The sequence below is a fragment of the Muntiacus reevesi genome, chromosome 1, assembly GCF_963930625.1.
Source record: "Muntiacus reevesi chromosome 1, mMunRee1.1, whole genome shotgun sequence".
Lineage (NCBI taxonomy): Eukaryota > Metazoa > Chordata > Mammalia > Artiodactyla > Cervidae > Muntiacus > Muntiacus reevesi.
The window spans coordinates 217,894,938-217,913,279 of NC_089249.1; the positions used below are offsets into that span (position 1 = coordinate 217,894,938).

The window sequence follows — 18,342 nt, forward strand, 5'->3', positions numbered from 1 at the left end:
CCCAAGGATGCAGAAAAGGTTGAAAGTGAAAGGATGGGAAGAGTTATGCTAGACAACAATAATGAAAAAAAAGCTGCTGTTACTAATACCAGAAAAAAAATAAGTGAGCCAAAGGCATTACTACAGAGTTTTACTTCTTTAAGTAAGGAAGATGTAGCGAGTCTGTAATTGCATGTACCTAATGACATGGCCTCAAATATATTATGCAAAACCCACATAACTGTAAGTAGAAATGGATAACTCAACAATTATCTCATTAATTGATAGAACAAGTGGATAAAAATTCATAAGGAGTAGAGATGATTTGAACAATACATTACAAAATTGATCCAATGTCTTTATCTAGGTGACTGCACCCAGAGTCTGCAGAACACATGTTCTTTTCCAATGCTTGTGGAATCTTCATTAAGGTCAAACACACACTGGGCCATAAACAAATCTCTACAAACATAAAAGGATAGCAACCATATACAGTATGATTTCTAACCAAAATGCAATAACAAAATTATAACTAGGAATTTCCTGTATGTTTCAAAATTTAAAAATACACTTCCAAATAACCTAGGGTATCTGTTATAATTATCTGTGCTTTGTTCTTTCTTATTGTACCAGAAGTCTACCAGAAGAGAATTTTAATTCTCTTTTCAAAGTACCAACCTTGACTTTTGATCCTGTTGTGTTACAGTTTCATTGATTTTTACTCTCATCTTCTTTATCTCCTTTAACTTTTAAAAATAAGACAGATCATTAATCAACTTAACAATAATGTTTATGTGAAGTTTTACAAAATACAAAGTGCTTTCTCATTAATCCTCAAAGCAACCTTGTGAGTTGGGTCTTTTCCTTCATTTTTACAAATGGGGAAATTATAGATAATTATCACATTCACCAGAATACTGACCCCAGACCAGAGGAACTTCTCCTCCCATTCCAGGGCCTCCTTTTATTCTCTAAGGTCTTCAAGAACACTTACCCAAAATAGCCATGGTTAAGATGGTGGAAGCTTGGCTCTCACCAATCCTTCCTTCAGTAGTCTCCAGCATGCCTATTACCAAGAAAACAGAGGGATGGGGAGGGAGTGGGGAGAAAACTGTGTACAGCATGAGTGGGCAGGCTGCCTAGCCAGAGAAGCAAGTGTGAAGCAGCCCTTGATCAACCCAACACTCTGGGTCACTGGACTAGAGCTGGAGGCTCTTCTTGTTGATCCCTTTTCCAGAAAAAAAAAAAAAAAAAAAGCATATTTGCTTAGAAACAATGGATTGCTTGCTTAGAAGCAAATACCACAGAGTAAACATATCCAAAAAAATATTTCTTCTCAAACCTTGTGTGGGGTAGTCCTTGGGGGATTTTCTTGGCTTGAAGATGGGGCTGTATTCCATTGCCTGAGTGTCCGTCTAGATGTATGAATCCTTGGCAGGGGCCATCACACTGTCAGACTTACTTCCCACACCCTTCTACAAATGCTTCTCATTCCAAGCACATTTCTAAGGGCTGTAATAACAGTAACCTCCCCAACCCTCATTACAGCCTCTGAGATTGTTACCATTATTATCCCAACAAGAGGTAGATGAGGACACACAAGCAAAAAAAAGCAGAAGATTTAGTTACTTGCTTAGTCATCCGGGAATAAGTGAGAGTCCTTACTTGAACCCCAGCTTCATGGCGGAGACACTGCTCTTGGCTACTAAACTGTGTTGCCTCTCTGCGTGGGATTCACACAAACTCCTTCCTGAGCATAACTGATACTATTCACAGCCTGAGAAGAACTGCCAGGTCTAAATGGGAACACTCAATGGAAAGAAAAATCGAGTTAAATATTTTCTGACTTCCTTCTGCATGTCTCCAGTCAAGGCCCTCGGCTGAGTTTGGGGAAGAGGCATGGAGAGGCTTCCCAGGCCAGGGAATTCCCTAGGAAACCTTAAGGTCCTGATGCAGACAGACTTCAGGTCCCAGCTGTCTGTCCTCAGCTAGCTGATCCTTAGGTGACCATTTCTCATTTTTTAATCTCATGAGGGAAAAGTTCCCTTGCATTTCATGACTGATATTCAGAACTTTTTACCCATAGTGTCTCTGTATATAAACCCTGATGAAATCATTTTTCAGGCTTTTGCTTTCAGACAGATTTGCTAGAAATAGAGTGAACTCCTATGGAAAGCTTTTTCAAACTTGCTGTTTATCAAGGTTTTTCTTTCCCTCTCTGTTGCTTCTCCCTCCACTCACTCCTCCTGTGAGTTCCGTAAGGACTGAACTCACTTCAGAATCTTTCCCATACTCCTCCCAACTGTGCGACCTTTAGTAGGTCTTGTTTCTTTCCCCCTAGGAATTTTCTCAGTTCAAATAAAATTTCTAATTTATTGGCACAAAACTGTGATATAATATCTTATTGTTTTAATGTCTGTAGTATTTTGTAACACAAAACTTTAGAAATCTGCTGAGACTTCAAGGGAATTTATTCAAACTGTTGTAACAGGGAAAGATTTAAAGGGAATGTCTCCCCAAACCTGAGGAATGAGAGGTTTTATAGGGGAGAGAAACAAAAGCAGCACTGAATACTGCAGTTTTGGTAGGTATTGCGATCATTTTTTTTTTTTTTTTTTTTTTTAGGTATTGCAGTCTTACAGAAATGAGTTGTACTTCTTTCTGATTTGGCTCATCGTGACTGTTACATTCCTGTTCTCAGAATTGTTGAGTCAGGAGTTTAGGAGTGAGCTATTCTCTCAGAATAGCAGAGAGCAAGGAGGTCAGTTTATGTTCAGAGAAGAAAAATTTACAGTTCTCTGTATTCTCCCTTTTTATTCCTGACTTTGGTTATTCAGGCTTTCTCTTTTTTTTCTTGTTCAGTCTCACCAAAAGTTTGTCAGTTTTATCAGTCCCTTCCAAAACACAGACATTTGGCTCTGGTCTTTATAATGTTTTTCTGTTTTGTTAGTTTCTGCTCTTTATTACTTCCTTGTTGTAATTTCCATTAGGATTTGATTTCCTTTTTGAAGTGTTGCTTAGGTGATTAATTACCAGGCTTTCTGATTTTCTGAAATATCTTTTAAGCTATAAATTTCTAAGCACCAAGCAATATCTCCGTAGTTTTGATATGTAGTATTTTCATTATCAATCAGTTGAAAATACTTTCCTCTTTGAACTGTGATTTTAAAATGTTTATGCAAATTTCTGAATAGACATGCTTTATACATTTTAAAAATTAATTTCTAATTTCAGTTATTTAAATTTTGTTCAGATTTACTTTCTGGTCCAGCATATTTGTCAAGCCGCCCACCCCAGCTTTACTGAAGTATAATTGACACATAACATTGTGTAGGTATTTTTGAAAATATTTCATGTGTTTTTGACAAAATATATGCATCCTTGATACACTGGTGCAGTGTCCCATACATATGCATTAGAATGCTTTTAATCTTATTGTTTAAATCTGTATCTTTACCAATTTTTAATCTGCTTGTCCTATTAATTAGAGAGATTAAAGAAATAACTGTGGATGTTATGTTTTTTTGTGTTCTGAATACTTTTTAGGTAGATACTAACTTATAACTGTTCTATCTTTTCAGTGTTTTTCTTTCCTGAACATTTTGTCTTTAATGTAACAACTCCCTTTATCTCTAAGAATGGTTTGTGCCTTGAAGTCCCTGCTCTATCTAATATTAGTAGAGCTACATCAGTTTTATGTTGGCTTCATATAACTTCTTTCCATTCTTTTACTTTCAAACTTAGTGTCCTTATATTTGAGTTTCTTGTAAGTAGTAATGTAGTGGGGTTTTGTACTTTCGCCCTGTGTGCTAAGGTCTGTGTGTTTCCCCAGAATTCGCAGGTTGGAATCCTAATACCCAATGTAATGATGTTAGGAGGTGGGGGCCTTTGAAGGTGATTAGGTCATCAGGGTTGGGCCCTCATGAATAGGATTGGTGCTCTTATAAAAGATACCCCACAAGATTCTCTAATCCCTTCTGCCATGTGAGGATATAAGAAGTCTATAACCCTGAAGAAAGCCTGCGCCCAACTATGCTGATCTGCAATCACTCTGGACTTCCAGCCTCCAGAATTAAGAAATATTAATACATTTTTTGTTATTTATAAGCCACCTAGCATGTGGTGTTTTGCTGTAGCAGCCCAAACGAAGACACTCCCTGACAATCTTTGTTAAACATTTAGTGAAATTAAATTATGTCTAAATATTGTGGGGGTTTTTTTTGCTTAAGATTTACCATCTTTTTTTTTTTTTTTTTTGGTCTCACCCTTCTTTTTTTAACTTACATTTTAAATTAAACATTTTTTCTATTAGTATCGAATTTGTATGTTCTATTTTTATGATTCCTCTAGATTTTACAATATTAATGAGTAACCAAAACCTTCACCCTAATACTTCAATCCATTTTACTCTCTTGTGATTTATATATCATTTTTTTCTGGTATTTTAAGCATATCTTAACAACTGTACATTTTTATTGTTTGGTATAAAACTCTGTTACATTTTATATGTATTTTGTTCATTCCTTTTCACATCTAAAAGTCCAATCTGAGATCACTTTCCTTCTATAGTACATTCTTTAAAATTTCCTCTAGTAAGGGTCAGTAGGGGATGATTGAAACAAAATTGTCTTATGTGCTTATTTTGTCCTCATTCATAAAAGGTATCTTCATTGGGTACAAAATTCTCATTTGACAGTTATTTTCTACCTTTATACTGACATTTTCATTCTACTCATTTGGATTCTGTTGTTGCTGTTGGGAAGTTTGTTCCTTTGAAGGTAATTTTTTTTTCTTGATTTCCTGCAGTTGCACTATGATGCTTGTAGATATGATTTGATAAATTTATCCTAATTTGTATTCTTTGGGCTTTAAATCTATAGACTTATTTTTCATCAGTTCTGGAATATCCTCAGCCCAATTACCTTTGTCTTTTTCCATCTTTGCCTTTTAAGACTGTGATTAAATATACATTAAACTTTCCAGTGAGATCTTCCCATTTTTCTGTGTTTTCCCGTATTTCTCTATCTCCATGGTGCATTCTGGATAAAACGTCAATCATATCTTCCAGCTCACCAATTCTTATTCCCCCTATTTCACCATCTGTTGCCAAATCTTTAAATATTTGAAGCAGTTGTTCTCACAAACGTACCCATTAATTCTAATGTGAAGTCTATGTGGGTCCGTTCTTTTCTGCTGGTTTTCAGTCACGCTTTTTCCCTTGTGCCTGATTATTATTTCTGATTATTACCCCTGAAAAATTGTTACCTGAGGTCTAGATTGAAGGAGTCCTCTTCCAAGGAAGTTTTGTTTGCTTCTGGTTGTGTTTACCTGGGTTGTAAGGGTTGGTCAAGGACCACAATCTGTTAGGGATGTTCTTTTTCTTCAACTGCTGTGCTTGGCAACAAAAGTACCCTGGGGATGGGTCTAGATTTGGTTTATCTGGTCCAGAGGGTGTAGCACTCTGGTAACCCAGCCTAATTTTGGAAGTCACCTGTAAGATTCACCACCCTGGGTGAGCCTAGCCCTATCATCCTTCTATTTCTCTCACTCTTTGTGGCTGGTGAAGTGGGGCCTAACTCTTCTATAGCATCAGCACAGTCTGAGGCCTAAGCCGCTTTGGTGTTAATCTCTGATGACAAGACCCCCATCTTAAAACAACTCTGCCTGTTTAAACTGCAGTCTTTTCAGACTCCAGGCTCTTTTAAGGGAAAGGGAGGGCATGCCATTTGCATTTTTAAAAAACTTTTTTAGGGACTTCCCTGGTGGTCTAGTGGCTTAGGATCCACCTTGCCATGCAGAGGACGTGGGTTCGATCCCTGGTCAGGGAACTAAGATCCCACAAGCTGCAGAGCAACTAATCCTGCTCACTGCAACTACTGAGCCAGTATACTCCAGAATCCCCAGGCTGCAATGAAAGATCCTGCATGATCCAACAGAGATCCACTTGCTGCAAACAGGACCAGAGGCAACCAAATATTTTAAAAATATATTTTTTGTAAGAAATCACTTTTCAGTGTTTTTTCTGGGAAACTGACCCAAATAACCGAGACGGCCTTCACCAGAAACAAAGTACTGTCTCACCTTTGATATCATTTTTCCTTTTCTAGCCTTTGACATTTTCCAGTTCAGATTTTTCAAATTATACTTTATTTCTATCCTTCCAGTGCTTGCCCATGACCTTTTACCATTTTAAACAGCATCTTGACCACCCTGTCAAATAATCCAAGCATTTAACCCAGTTTCACACAATGTTCCAGCCTCCAATTTACCTATTGTCCAAATTCCATTTATTTTTTAGCCTTGATAATTAGACACAGCACTTTAAAAAAAATACAGTGTTTCAATTTACCTACACGTTGGCAATTTTTTCTTCTTGGATATCAGATGTTCTTTGGGAGAAGTGGGGGTTCAGTTCAGTGGGGGTTAGTGATCCCTAAACTAGCTTAAGGCCTGATGTGGGCTTAACTAGGTGCAGCTGCACCAGCTTGTTAGATCTGTTCTACAGTCTGCCTGTTATGGCTGGAGACCCAAAGACTCCCTCCTTTTCTGGAACCAGTCCAAGCAGTACATACCTGGCCCTAGGTAGGCTGTGGCTCATTCTCCATGTGCCTGAGTCAACAGAGTTTGTAACAGGAGCACGTCCAGGTGCTCAGTAGGCTGGGGCATTCAGAATTCCCACCCGTGCATTACATGTCTTCTCCGTTGTTATTTAACCCATGTCTCTTTTGAAAGTAGGTGATGCATTAGGTCCATGTAAACTCATGTAGGAGTGTTTGTGTGTATGTGAGGGGGTTGGGAACTTCAGGCCACAGGCACACCAACAGCCCTGGCCACATGGAAACCTTAAGTAACCTGATCAAACAGAGCTGGCCCTATATCCAGCAAATTAAAGATTGGTAGATGCTCAGTGACTACTAGGAATCAATACTCCATGGCCTCTTTCCTTTCTGCCCACTGTACACCAGACCTCCAGGGACTGGCCCCCTCTGGATAATGCAGGCATTTCCAATGCTGCCTCTGACTAGGCCATCCTATTTCCCATTCTCTTAAGTAAAAGACTCAACTCAATATCCTGTTCAGATGTCACTAGTGCCTCGTTTCCCAGTAGGTGGAGATCACTTTCCTCACAAAGCATAAAGTTTAGTTCAGCATCCATTAGCGTGGTTTTGTGGTGGCCACTGTCCTCTATCTACTGCCTAGCACATGAGACAATGGATGTGTCTAGCAGATCCTTAACAAGTATTTGCTGAATAAACTAATCCAAGTCTATGGACAGGGTCAGGTTTGTCAGTGCTGCAGGCAGAGGACAAAAAGCAAGTGTGGTTGTGACATTCCAAAGTGGAAACGAGTGGCAGAAATGCTCTTTCCTTCTCCCTTTTCTACCACCATCCCTCCCTCCCACCACCAGCAAAACTTACCTTGTTTGGAAGCAAGTGGAAGAAATACTTCTAAAGAGAGGCATGGAAACTATGTGTATAAAAACAGGAATCCTAGAGAGAACCAAGAAGCTATCTGACTAAACATTGTCCTCTTGTAAAGAGGGGAGTTTGGAGCCAGAGAGACTTGACTTAGAATTTGGCCTCTATTGATAAGCCCCACCAGGAAAATTCCTGGACAGGTTACTTAATTCTCAAAAGACTCACTTTTCATTCTTTGAGTTACCTAGTTAATAGTCTTATATATGTGTGCTAAGTTGCTTCAGTCGTGTCCAGCTGTTTGCAACCCTGCAGACTGTAGCCCACCAGGCTCCTCTGTCCATGGGATTCTCTAGGCAAGAATACTGGAGTGGGTTGCAATGCCCTCCTCCAGGGGATCTTCCCAGGGATCGAACCCATGTCTTCTGCATTGGCAGGTGGGTTCTTTACGACTAGTGCCATCTGGGAAGTCTCCAGTCTTACATATAGTTAACACTATTTTGTTAAATTTTGTCTGGTCCCAAGAGAACAGTTTCTATTTTGTGACTGACCACTTGCCCAACCTGTCCACTCCTAGGGGTTATTATCCAGCCTCAGTATGAGGATTCATCCAATCTTCACTTCTGGTGGAGGTACCACCTAATTTCTCATAAAATCTGAGCTACTAGCCCTGAGGGGTGAGTCCCCTGCTGCCCTCCTTGGTCTGCATCTGGTATAACTTACCCTACAAAGACAAGACACACAAATGGCTCTGTGTGTTCTTCCACCTAAAGTATGTCACAGCCTGTTTACTTTTGAAGAATTCCTTTATTGGAGTTTCACCTTACCTTGCCACAACTATCTGGCTCTTCATGGCTGAGAGTGAGCCCTGAACAGAAATTCATAACATTTTACAACAGACAATAAACACATGTAGTGCATGAAATCTTTACAATAACACAAACAATCAAACATTTAACAGGATTGTTAAGAAGCAGGAATTTTTTCCTATCCCCCAATAACAGGTAGCTACTTAGTTTTTCAGGTCCTGCAATAAAATGCCCTCCTGCTCAGAATTCCTATTCATGGGAATCCCTGGATCAATTTTTTCTGCATGTTGAGGATGTGTTCCATTAGTTATTAAATATGCTAAATTTCCGTCCATGGTAGAACCCTTCATTTGTAGCATAATGTGTGATATTTTCACTTATCACACATCCATGATTCATTAAGGGTATTTATTTGAAAATTTTTAAAGTTTCACCCACTCAATAGTGTATATCACAACATTACAACAGTATAGTCCAATCAACTTGAATTTATTTGAGTGACTCTCTATTTTCTGTAAGATTTATAAGTCTATACTTTTTACATTTCCTACAATGAAATTCAAATTTTCACAAGTTGCCGTCACTCCCCCAAATCAATTATATCAAAGTTATTCTTCATGACCACTACTATATTAATTTATATTCCCTGAAGCCTGTTTCCTTTCCCTGAATTAGCCTACTGGAGGTCCTTCTTGGATCTTTTCCACTGACCAACGGATAACTGGAATTCAAAGCTATTCCTGAATTTCCTACATTTCTACTGAGACTTTACCCATATATGAACTTTCTGTTGGTGACTATGTGACTTCTAATTGAAGTCTTTTTCTCATATGTATTTCTTACGTCCAGAAATGTCTACTTATTTTGAAGGCTTTTTTCATATTCCATCACTTTGATAGGTTTTATTCCCAGCATGAGTTAAATATTTTATATTCCATAAGGGCTCACCTACTTCAACACTGGAACCTTCCTTGCTGGCTATGACTGAAAATCACAGAGAAAAGAAATTACTCATGGTTTCATTTATACTGTGTAAATTATAAGCCACGAACAAGGACCTCAGACACTCTTATAAAGTTTTTCTTCCATTTGCCTTCCCTGATACTTGGTAAACTCTGCCGCCTACAGAGACATGCTCATCCTGGTCCCATCCAGAGCATTCCCTCCCTCATGAGTTCTCTTCTGTGATGTGCCACTATGACTTCCCATATTTGTCACATTTAAATATTCCTCTCCAGTATGGATTCTTTTATGCTTGGTGAGATTTGATCTGATATTGAAAGCCTTCCCACACTCGTTACATTGGTATAGCTTCTTTCCAGTGTGGATCCTTTTGTGTTGGTCAAGGACTGATCTATAATTGAAGGATTTCCCACACTCACAATTATAGGGCTGCTGCCCACTATGAACACTTTTATGGTTGATAAGACTCGAGTGTGAGATGTATGCCTTCCCACACTCATCACATCCATAGGGTTTCTCACCTGTGTGTATCCTTTTATGCACTGTGAGGCCTGAGCTGTTCCTAAATGCCTTCCCACAGCCATCACACACATAGGGTTTTTCCCCCGTATGAATCCTCTTGTGTTGGGAAAGGAGTGAGCTATAACTGAAAGACTTCCCACATTCAACACATTTGAAGGGTTTCTCCCCAAGATGGACTCTTTTATGGCTTATAAGAGTTCTGTTTGAGAAAAAAGCTTTTCCACATTCATCACATGTGTAGGGGGTCTTGCCAGGGTGGGTACTTTTATGGTTAATAAGGCTTGAGTGTGAGATGTAGGCTTTTCCACACACATCACATTTATAGGGCTTCTCACCAGTATGAATTCTTTTATGCACTTTAAGGCTTGAGTTGTTTCTGAAGACTTTTTCACACCTGTCACATTCATAGGGTTTCTCTCTAGTGTGGACCCTTCTGTGTTGAGAAAGAAGTGAGGTGTAGTTAAAAGATTTCTCACACACATCGCATTTGTAGGGCTTCTCCCCAAGATGAATTTTTTTGTGATTTATAAGGGTTCGGTATGTGATAAAGGCTTTCTCACACTCATCACACTTATAGGGTTTTTCCCCAGGGTGTACACTTTTATGATTTATAAGGCTTGAAAGTGAGATGTAGGCCTTCCCACATTCTTCACATTTGTAAGGTCTCTCCCCAGTGTGGATTCGTTTATGGACTTTAAGGCCTGAATTATTTCTGAAGGCTTTTCCACACTCATCACACCCAAAGGGTTTCTCCCTTGTATGAATCCTTTTATGTTGTTCAAGGGCAGAGCTGTAATTGAAGGATTTTTCACAATAACTACATTTATAGGGCTTCTCCCCAAGATGGATTCCTTTGTGGTTTTTAAGGCTAGAGCGTGAGATATAGGCTTTTCCACACACATCACACTTATATGGTTTTTCCCCAGTATGGAGTCGCCTGTGGACTTTGAGTCCTGAATTGTTTCTGAAAGTTTTTCCACAGACATCACATACATAAGGTCTCTCTCCAGTGTGAATTGTTCTATGCTGAAGAAGAAGTGAGTTATAGCTGAATGATTTTCCACACTCCTTACATTCATGGGCTTTCTTCCCAGGGTGAATGCTTTTATGGACTGCCAGGCCTGAGCTATAGCTGAATGCTTTGCCACAGACATCACATTTGTAAGGTTTCTCTCCTGTGTGGATCCTTTTATGCACAATAAGGCCTGAACTGTTCCTGAAAGCCTTCCCACATTCATCACATTCATAAGGTTTCTCTCCAGTGTGGATAACTTTATGCTGAATGAGGAGAGAGCTATAATTAAATGATTTTTCACACTCATCACATTTATAAGGTTTATCTCCAAAGTGGATGCTTTTATGATTTAGAAGTGTTCTGCAGGTAATGAAGGCCTTCCCACACTCATCACATTCATAGGGTTTCTCCCCTGTATGAATCCTTTTGTGGACTCTAAGGCCAGAGCTATTACTGAAGGTTTTCCCACAGATGTCACATTCATAGGGCTTCTCACCTGTGTGGATCCTTTTGTGGACTCTGAGGCCAGAGCTGTTCCTGAAGGCCTTCCCACACTCACCACACTCATAGGGCTTCTCCCCAGTGTGAATTCTCTTATGCTGATCCAAAACTGAGCTATAATTGAAGGATTTTCCACACTCGTCACACTTACAGTTCTTTTCCCCAGAATGGGTGCTTTTGTGGTTTATAAGGCTGGAATAGGACATGTAGGCTTTCCCACATTCCTCACACTTGTACGGCTTCTCCCCAGTATGGATCCTCTTGTGGACTCGAAGGCTTGAGCTACTCCGGAAAGTCCCTCCACAGTCATCGCACTCATAGCGTTTTTCACCAGTGTGCATAATTTTATGTTGAACAAGTCGGGAATTGTATTTGAAGGATTTCCCACAGTCATCACATTTATGTGATTTCTTAACAGCACTGGCTTTTTGCTGTAGACTGGGATGAGAGTTTCCATTAATGCTCTCCACACATTTGACTTGTTCACTGTTTTTCTGTTCTATAGGGACAGTCTGGTGTGTAACATATTTTGAGCTCAGATGTAAGCTTTTCTCAGATGCCTCATCTTCCTGTTCTGTCTTTATATTTGCTGTATTCCTGGCTTTGCCAATCTTTTCCCTGATGCCACTTTTGTCTTCCTTCATTCTTTTTCCCTCAGGCTTGTCCATCTGATTTTCTACCTTGTTATCCCAATCACAAGTTTCACCAACCTTAGACTCCTGCATATGATCCTTGTGAAGACCTTCCACTTTTGGCCATACAGATTCTGCATTTCCAGTATTTTCATACTTTTCAGTTGATTCCTCATCCTCAGTGCCTCTCGTCTTCAAATGTGACACTAAACCAAGAAAACGAAAATGATACCTTCACTTTAGAAAAACTGAAGGAATTAATATCCAAATTCACTCATTCACTCCACAAATGTTTACTGACCACATACAGTGTGATAGGTACCATTTTTAACTGCTAGGGATACAATCATGGACATGCCAAAATTTCTGCCCCTGCGGAGTAATGTTAAAATGCTAGATCCCTGGGTTGCCAATGGAACAGAGACGTTTTCTATTCCTGCATAACAACTTAGCATGATGACAAGTTGAAATGAACTGGAATGATGCACAGAATCAAGGGCAACATTGACCAGTTGTTGAAAAATGCCACCTAGTCTCTGAAAACCAAACAGAGGGTCCAAAGAGTCTCTGAAGAATAGGAGACAGAAAGATTAATAAGACAAAAGCTAAGAAGTCATAATCAGCAGAGGGTTGTCAAAACTAAAGGAGAAATCAGTACATGAGTGGAAGTAATGGGGAGTTGGTTATGAAATCATGAGGACAGTCATGTCAGAGATGAGAAAGAAAACAAGCTGCAGATGCCTGTTGTTGGTATAGCCTCCCGGATTTCCTCTCCAAGGAAAACACTGACCCTGGAGAGTGGTTTAGTCAGGGAAGAACTCTACATGGAAGAACACACTCTGGCTTGCCAGGCAGAGCCATTCATTCCCACTTTATGAACAGGCTAACGGCAGTCAGAGCATATCAAAGATCAGAAGCTAAAATACAAACTGTCAAGCAAAGCAAATGATACTGCCTAGGCATAAATACCTAGCTGTATGAGCCCCCAAAAAGTTACTTAAGCTCTTTATGCCAGTTTCCTCATCTGTAAAATGAGGGCAATAGAACTGATGTATTAAAAAACATATATAAGGTATGGAGAACACTGCCAGTCACTTGGTTAATTCTATATGCTATAGCACCTAATTCATTATTTAATCAAGATCAGGTTATTGGATCAGGGTTGGAACCTGGGGATAAACCACAGGACTCAGAAAAGGCAAACTCCTTCTCAAAGCAGATTTTAAGACAGTGACTCCTTATTCCGTTGAAGGCACTCTACACACAGCTGGCACTCTGTCAGCATGCACCTGCTAAAAGACCGACTCTTGAGAACAGAAGCAACACTAACTTAGTTGTCTCCCAGCCTTAGACAATTAGACATTTGTAATTAGACTTAGTTAACATTCAGACCTCTCTTTTACCTGGGTATCAGACCCCCCTTGGTCAGTACTCTGTAATTCTACTTAGAAACTCTATGTGTGAACATGTGATAAGAAAGCAGAGGCAATAAAAGAAAAGTAAGATATATACTCGGGAGTGGACACATATAAACACCTGCACTCATGACCCAATTTATGCTTACAGAAGTGAATAATGGACTCTGAATTAACATTTACAGAACAGGAGGAGCTAGGAACTCAATATCACCAGGAAGCTAAAATAAAGAATCACTCGGTATACATTTTAAAAAATGAAGGCTTCACAAAATGACTATTAATATTAGGTAAGAGATCATTAGAAGTCACTGAATAGTGGTGGCACAACCCTAGCTCCATGCTCCCTTTCTTTACAGCCTTGGGCAGAGCAGTCATGCCATTTAAAATGTGAGTGGTCACTGGAAATCCAGACCATTAGTAGCAACACATCTTTTGTCTGTGCTCTGAATCCTGTTCCCATCACATGGGGGACCCTGCTCTACCCATTCCCTTTGATCTGGGCCCCTTCACCTCTATCACCCTCAGCTCTGAGAAGAGAAAGATGTCAAGTTTCTACAACACAAAATCAAATCCCCTGAAATTGCCAGGGAAACACAAAATTTGTCAGGGTGGAAAAAGAGAAAAAGAAAAACTGTAAGGGAGGAGAACTACTCATACTATTTAGATATTCCAAAGGCTATTATAACTAAAATAGGGTGGTGAAAAGTGAAAGTGTTAGTTGCTCAGTTGTGTCCAACTCTTTGCAAGCCCATGGACTGTAGCCCACCAAGCTCTTCTGTCCACAGAATTCTCTAGGCAAGAATAGTGGAGTGGGTAGCCATTCCCTTCTCCAGGGGAATCTTCCTGACCAAGGGATCAAACCTGGGTCTGCTGCATTGCAGGTGGATTCTCTACTGTCTGAACCAAACAGCCAAACAGAGAAGCCCAAACAGTGTGGTACTGGTATATAAAAAAAACAGAATAGGAAAAAATCCAGAATAGTCCCAATTACACACAGAATCAAGTATATGATAAAGGTGGTATTTCAAATCAATGAAGCAAAAATAGTCTCTTTAATAGTGTTGGAAGTAGATCCATTCTTTACATCATTCACAGGAATAAACTCCAAATGTAAGTGAAGTGAAGTGAAAGTTGTTCAATCGTGTCCAACTCTTTGCGACCCCATGGACCAAACAGTCCATGGAATTCTCCAGGCCAGAAAACTGGAGTGGGTAGCCTATCCCTTCTCCAGGGTATCTTCCCAACCCAGGGACAAACCCAGGTCTCCTGCATTGCACATGGATTCTTTACCAGCTAAGCCACAAGGGAAGCCCAAGAATACTGAACTGGGTAGCTGATCCCTTCTCCAGACGACTTTCCTGACCCAGAAATCAAACTGGGGTCTCCAGCACTGCAGGCAGATTCTTCACCAACTGAGCTATCAGGGAAACCCTCTCCAAATGTAGCAGAAGTCTAAATATTAAAAACTGGCACCAGAAGAAAACATGGGTGAATGCCTCTACAACCTGAGTACAGAAGAAGCTTTTTATGACCCAGATGCAATAAAAGAGTAACAAAGCTGATTACATGGAAATAAAAGTAAACTTGCATGGCAAAAAATACCATTAGCAAAACCAAAAAAATAAATGACAAAGTGGAAGAAATTATCTGCAACATATATTATATATAAAGGCTAATAAATATACAATGTTTTAAAGTTAAAGAGACTAAAAATCCTACAGAAAGTGGGTAAAGAACATGAACAGACAATTCATATAAAGAAATACATAAATGATCCTTAAACATGTTTTCAATTTCACTCATAATAAGGAAATGCAAATGAGAACTATACTAAGATCCCTTCTCACGTTAGATTGGCAAATATTCAAAACCTTAAAAATATACTCTTTGGGTGAGGCTGTGGAGACAGTCTCACACATTACTGAGAATGCAAATTGGCATAACCTCTGTTGAAGGAAATCTGCCAATATCTACACAACTATGTATGCATTATACTCCAATCCAGAAATTCCACCCAGGAATTTACACTGAAGATACACTTCCAACAATACAAAAGCATATGTGCACAAAGTTATTCATCGTAGCATTATTTTTAATTACAAAATCTAGAAAATCATCTACATGTCTAAGCATAGAAGACTGGTGTATATGGCACACATACACAATGGAGTACTAAAAAGAAGAGGAACATTTCTATAAATTGTTAGGGAGCAATTTCCAGGATATGTTGTAAAGCAAAAGACAGCATATATGCTACATCTTATGTAAGAAGGAAAATAAAAAATAACAAGCATATAACTGTTTATCTTTTTAGTAATGAGAAAATCCACAAAACAGTGAAGACTGTTTCCTATAAGGTATAGAGTGGGGGAATAGAACAGAAGAGGGGACAGAGACACTGATTACAGCTTTCTGTATAGCTTTTACTCATGGAAGCATGATAATGTTTTGCAGATTCAAAAAATAAAATTAAATCAATAAGACTGGGAAAGGGGGAAAGCCACTAAACTATAAAGTGAATGGAAACCAATGAATTCATTTGTGTTTTACATGAATATGGTAAATGTAAGACCGAAACAAAAAAAAGGAAGAATTAATCCATGTCACTTGGGTACATAATATGTAACTTTGTAATACATACTCTCAGTTTTGGGAAGGCTGGAGTGAGCAGTGGGGAAGAGCTGCAAACTAGTTTGGGAAGGTTTGTTTCCTGTAGTGTTATGGGCAAAGCAATTCAGAAACAATTTTAGATCTATTACTAGACTGAGTAAATGTGTTGATTTAGTTGGGAGCCAGAGCTCTTATAGAGGAAGAAGGAACATAATAATATGGAATAGGGTAAGACAAGAAAGACCCTGTGGGGAGAAATCAGAGGTATTACTGTGAACTTATGATTTCTAAATTATATACAAATGTGCACATTATATAAATGTACATTCACCTGTATGTATGTATGTGGTGGTGGTGGTGTAGTCAATAAGTCGTGTCTGACTCTTGAGACCCCATGGACTGTAGTCCACCAGGTTCTTCTGCCCATGGGATTTTCCAGGCAAGAATACTGGAGTGGGTTGCCATTTCTTTCTCCAATATTTGTATGTATATGTGTGTAAATGTATATATATTCGCTAGCCTTGTCTGCTGAAAAGCTAAGAATTAAAAATATCTGAGTTAATGAGCACAATCCAGTACCTTGTTCTTGGACTCTACTATCATTATCTACCAAAATGAACCTGCAGGATTCCAGGCTGGGGCCAGGATAGGTATAAGATGAACTGAGACATCGTTATGACAGCAAATATGGAAATGCTTAACAATGACAAAAAGATGATGTGGACATATGACAAGACCACAAGAGCCAGCTTCAACACTGAATTTATGCTCCACGGCAATTATGTCAAGAATTATAAACCATTGAAAAGAGGATTACATGAGTTCATACAGGTACAAACAGGAGAAAGGGAGGCCTCCTGTTTACAGGAGAATGCCAGGGCTGGTTGGTAAATGTGGAGGGAATAGAGTTGGAAGAAAAAAAAATCAGCATTCTGCAACTATCAGAGTAAAAACTTGGATCAGGGGAGAATTATCAAAGGATTCTAAGTTTGGGGGGCATTCTCACGAGGAGCAGTATATATGCAAGGTCTTAAAATACTCCTTCACAGACTGCAAGGGAAAAAACAGTAATCACATAGTGAAGAGATTAAACCATGGCTTGGCCGGTTATCTTAAATTAGTATCACCAATGGGGGCAGATAAACATCATGTGATTCTAGAAGTGACACCCTGAGAAGGACACATCACTTACAGAATGCATTACCTGAACTGAAAAATAAATATAGGTAGATCAGATAAATTCAAAAAAAGAACATTCTACTAAAAGGTATTTATATTCTTTAAAAGTATCATTGTCATAAAATACAAAAGCTACAGAAATGCTTCATATTAAAGGAGGCTGAAGAGATTTGACCACTAAATTCAATACCTGATATCAACTGGATCTGTACTGGAGGTAAAGGCTGTTATTAAAAATAACTGTGTCAACAGATGTAACTGGAATATGTATGGTAAGTCAGGCAAAAGTCATTAACAACTTTAAGTTTACTGAAGCTGACAATGGCACTGTAGTTATGCAAGAGAATATCCCTATAAATACACACTGAAGTGTTAGAGATAAAGGGCCATGATATGTATGTTACCCTCAAATGGTTTAGAAAAATAGATAGATATGCATGAAATACCAAGAGAAAGAAGATAAAATGAAGTTAAAAGTTAACCACAGGTGAATGAATAAAGGGTATTTTTTTCACTATTTTTTTAATGTTTTAAATTTATTTATATTAAAAATAATGTGATGATTATTAGGATTTATTTTTTATTCTTTATCTTTAAAAAGTTTTTATTGGAGTACAACTGATTTAAAATGTTGTTTCTGCTGCATTATTATTATTATTGAAAATTTTCTGTATATTGGAAATTATTCCCAATAAAAAGTTTGTATGTGTGTGTGCTCACTCATGTCCGACTCTCTGTGATTCCATGGACAATAGCCTGCCAGGCTCCTCTGTCTATGGAATTTTTCCAGGCAAGAATACTGGATTGGGTTGCCATTTCCTTCTCCAGGGGATCTTCCCAATGAAAAAAATGTTAAAGTGTAAATTTAAAATTGTCTCAACTATTCCTTCCCCTTCAGATACTGCTTTTGCCATCCTGCCTCCTGTCCACAGTTGCATATTTGAAAAAGTGGTCTTCATGTCCCATCTCCCCACATGATGCATCTGTTCAATCTGATTTATTCCACTCAGACCATGCTGCATTAGCTTCTTCAGGGCCAGGTGCTGACTCCTGAGTTTGCTGACCCTTGGATGTTCCGGCCCCCTGTTACATCTGAAACCTCTCCTCTTCTGACTCTACATAATCCTCCTGGGAAGTCCCATCTATATGTGTGGCTCCTATAAGCTGTCTTGCAGAGCCTCATCTCTGGCCCAGACCCCCTCTTCAATTACCGAGTCTCATATCCACCCATCTTTTCTTCTGAATAAATCAGAAGTGGGCTCTCCCTTTTCCCTCACCACTCCATATCCAGAAGACCAT

The 18,342-nt window shown here is 39.0% G+C and overlaps 1 protein-coding gene across 7 annotated transcripts in view; it reads right to left on the reverse strand.

The window, feature by feature from the left end:
- Positions 1-18,342, reverse strand: part of ZFP62 (ZFP62 zinc finger protein) — a 52,376-nt gene that overhangs the window by 28,162 nt on the left and 5,872 nt on the right. For 5 of the 7 annotated variants that reach the window (XM_065918339.1, XM_065918345.1, XM_065918343.1 and 2 more), the window contains one exon: positions 658-12,042. In XM_065918339.1, coding sequence (XP_065774411.1) covers positions 9,326-12,042 — 2,717 coding nt within the window. In that variant the 3' untranslated portion in view covers positions 658-9,325. The remainder of the gene's footprint in view (positions 1-657; positions 12,043-18,342) is intronic. The other 2 variants (XM_065918341.1, XM_065918340.1) reach the window with 2 other exon arrangements.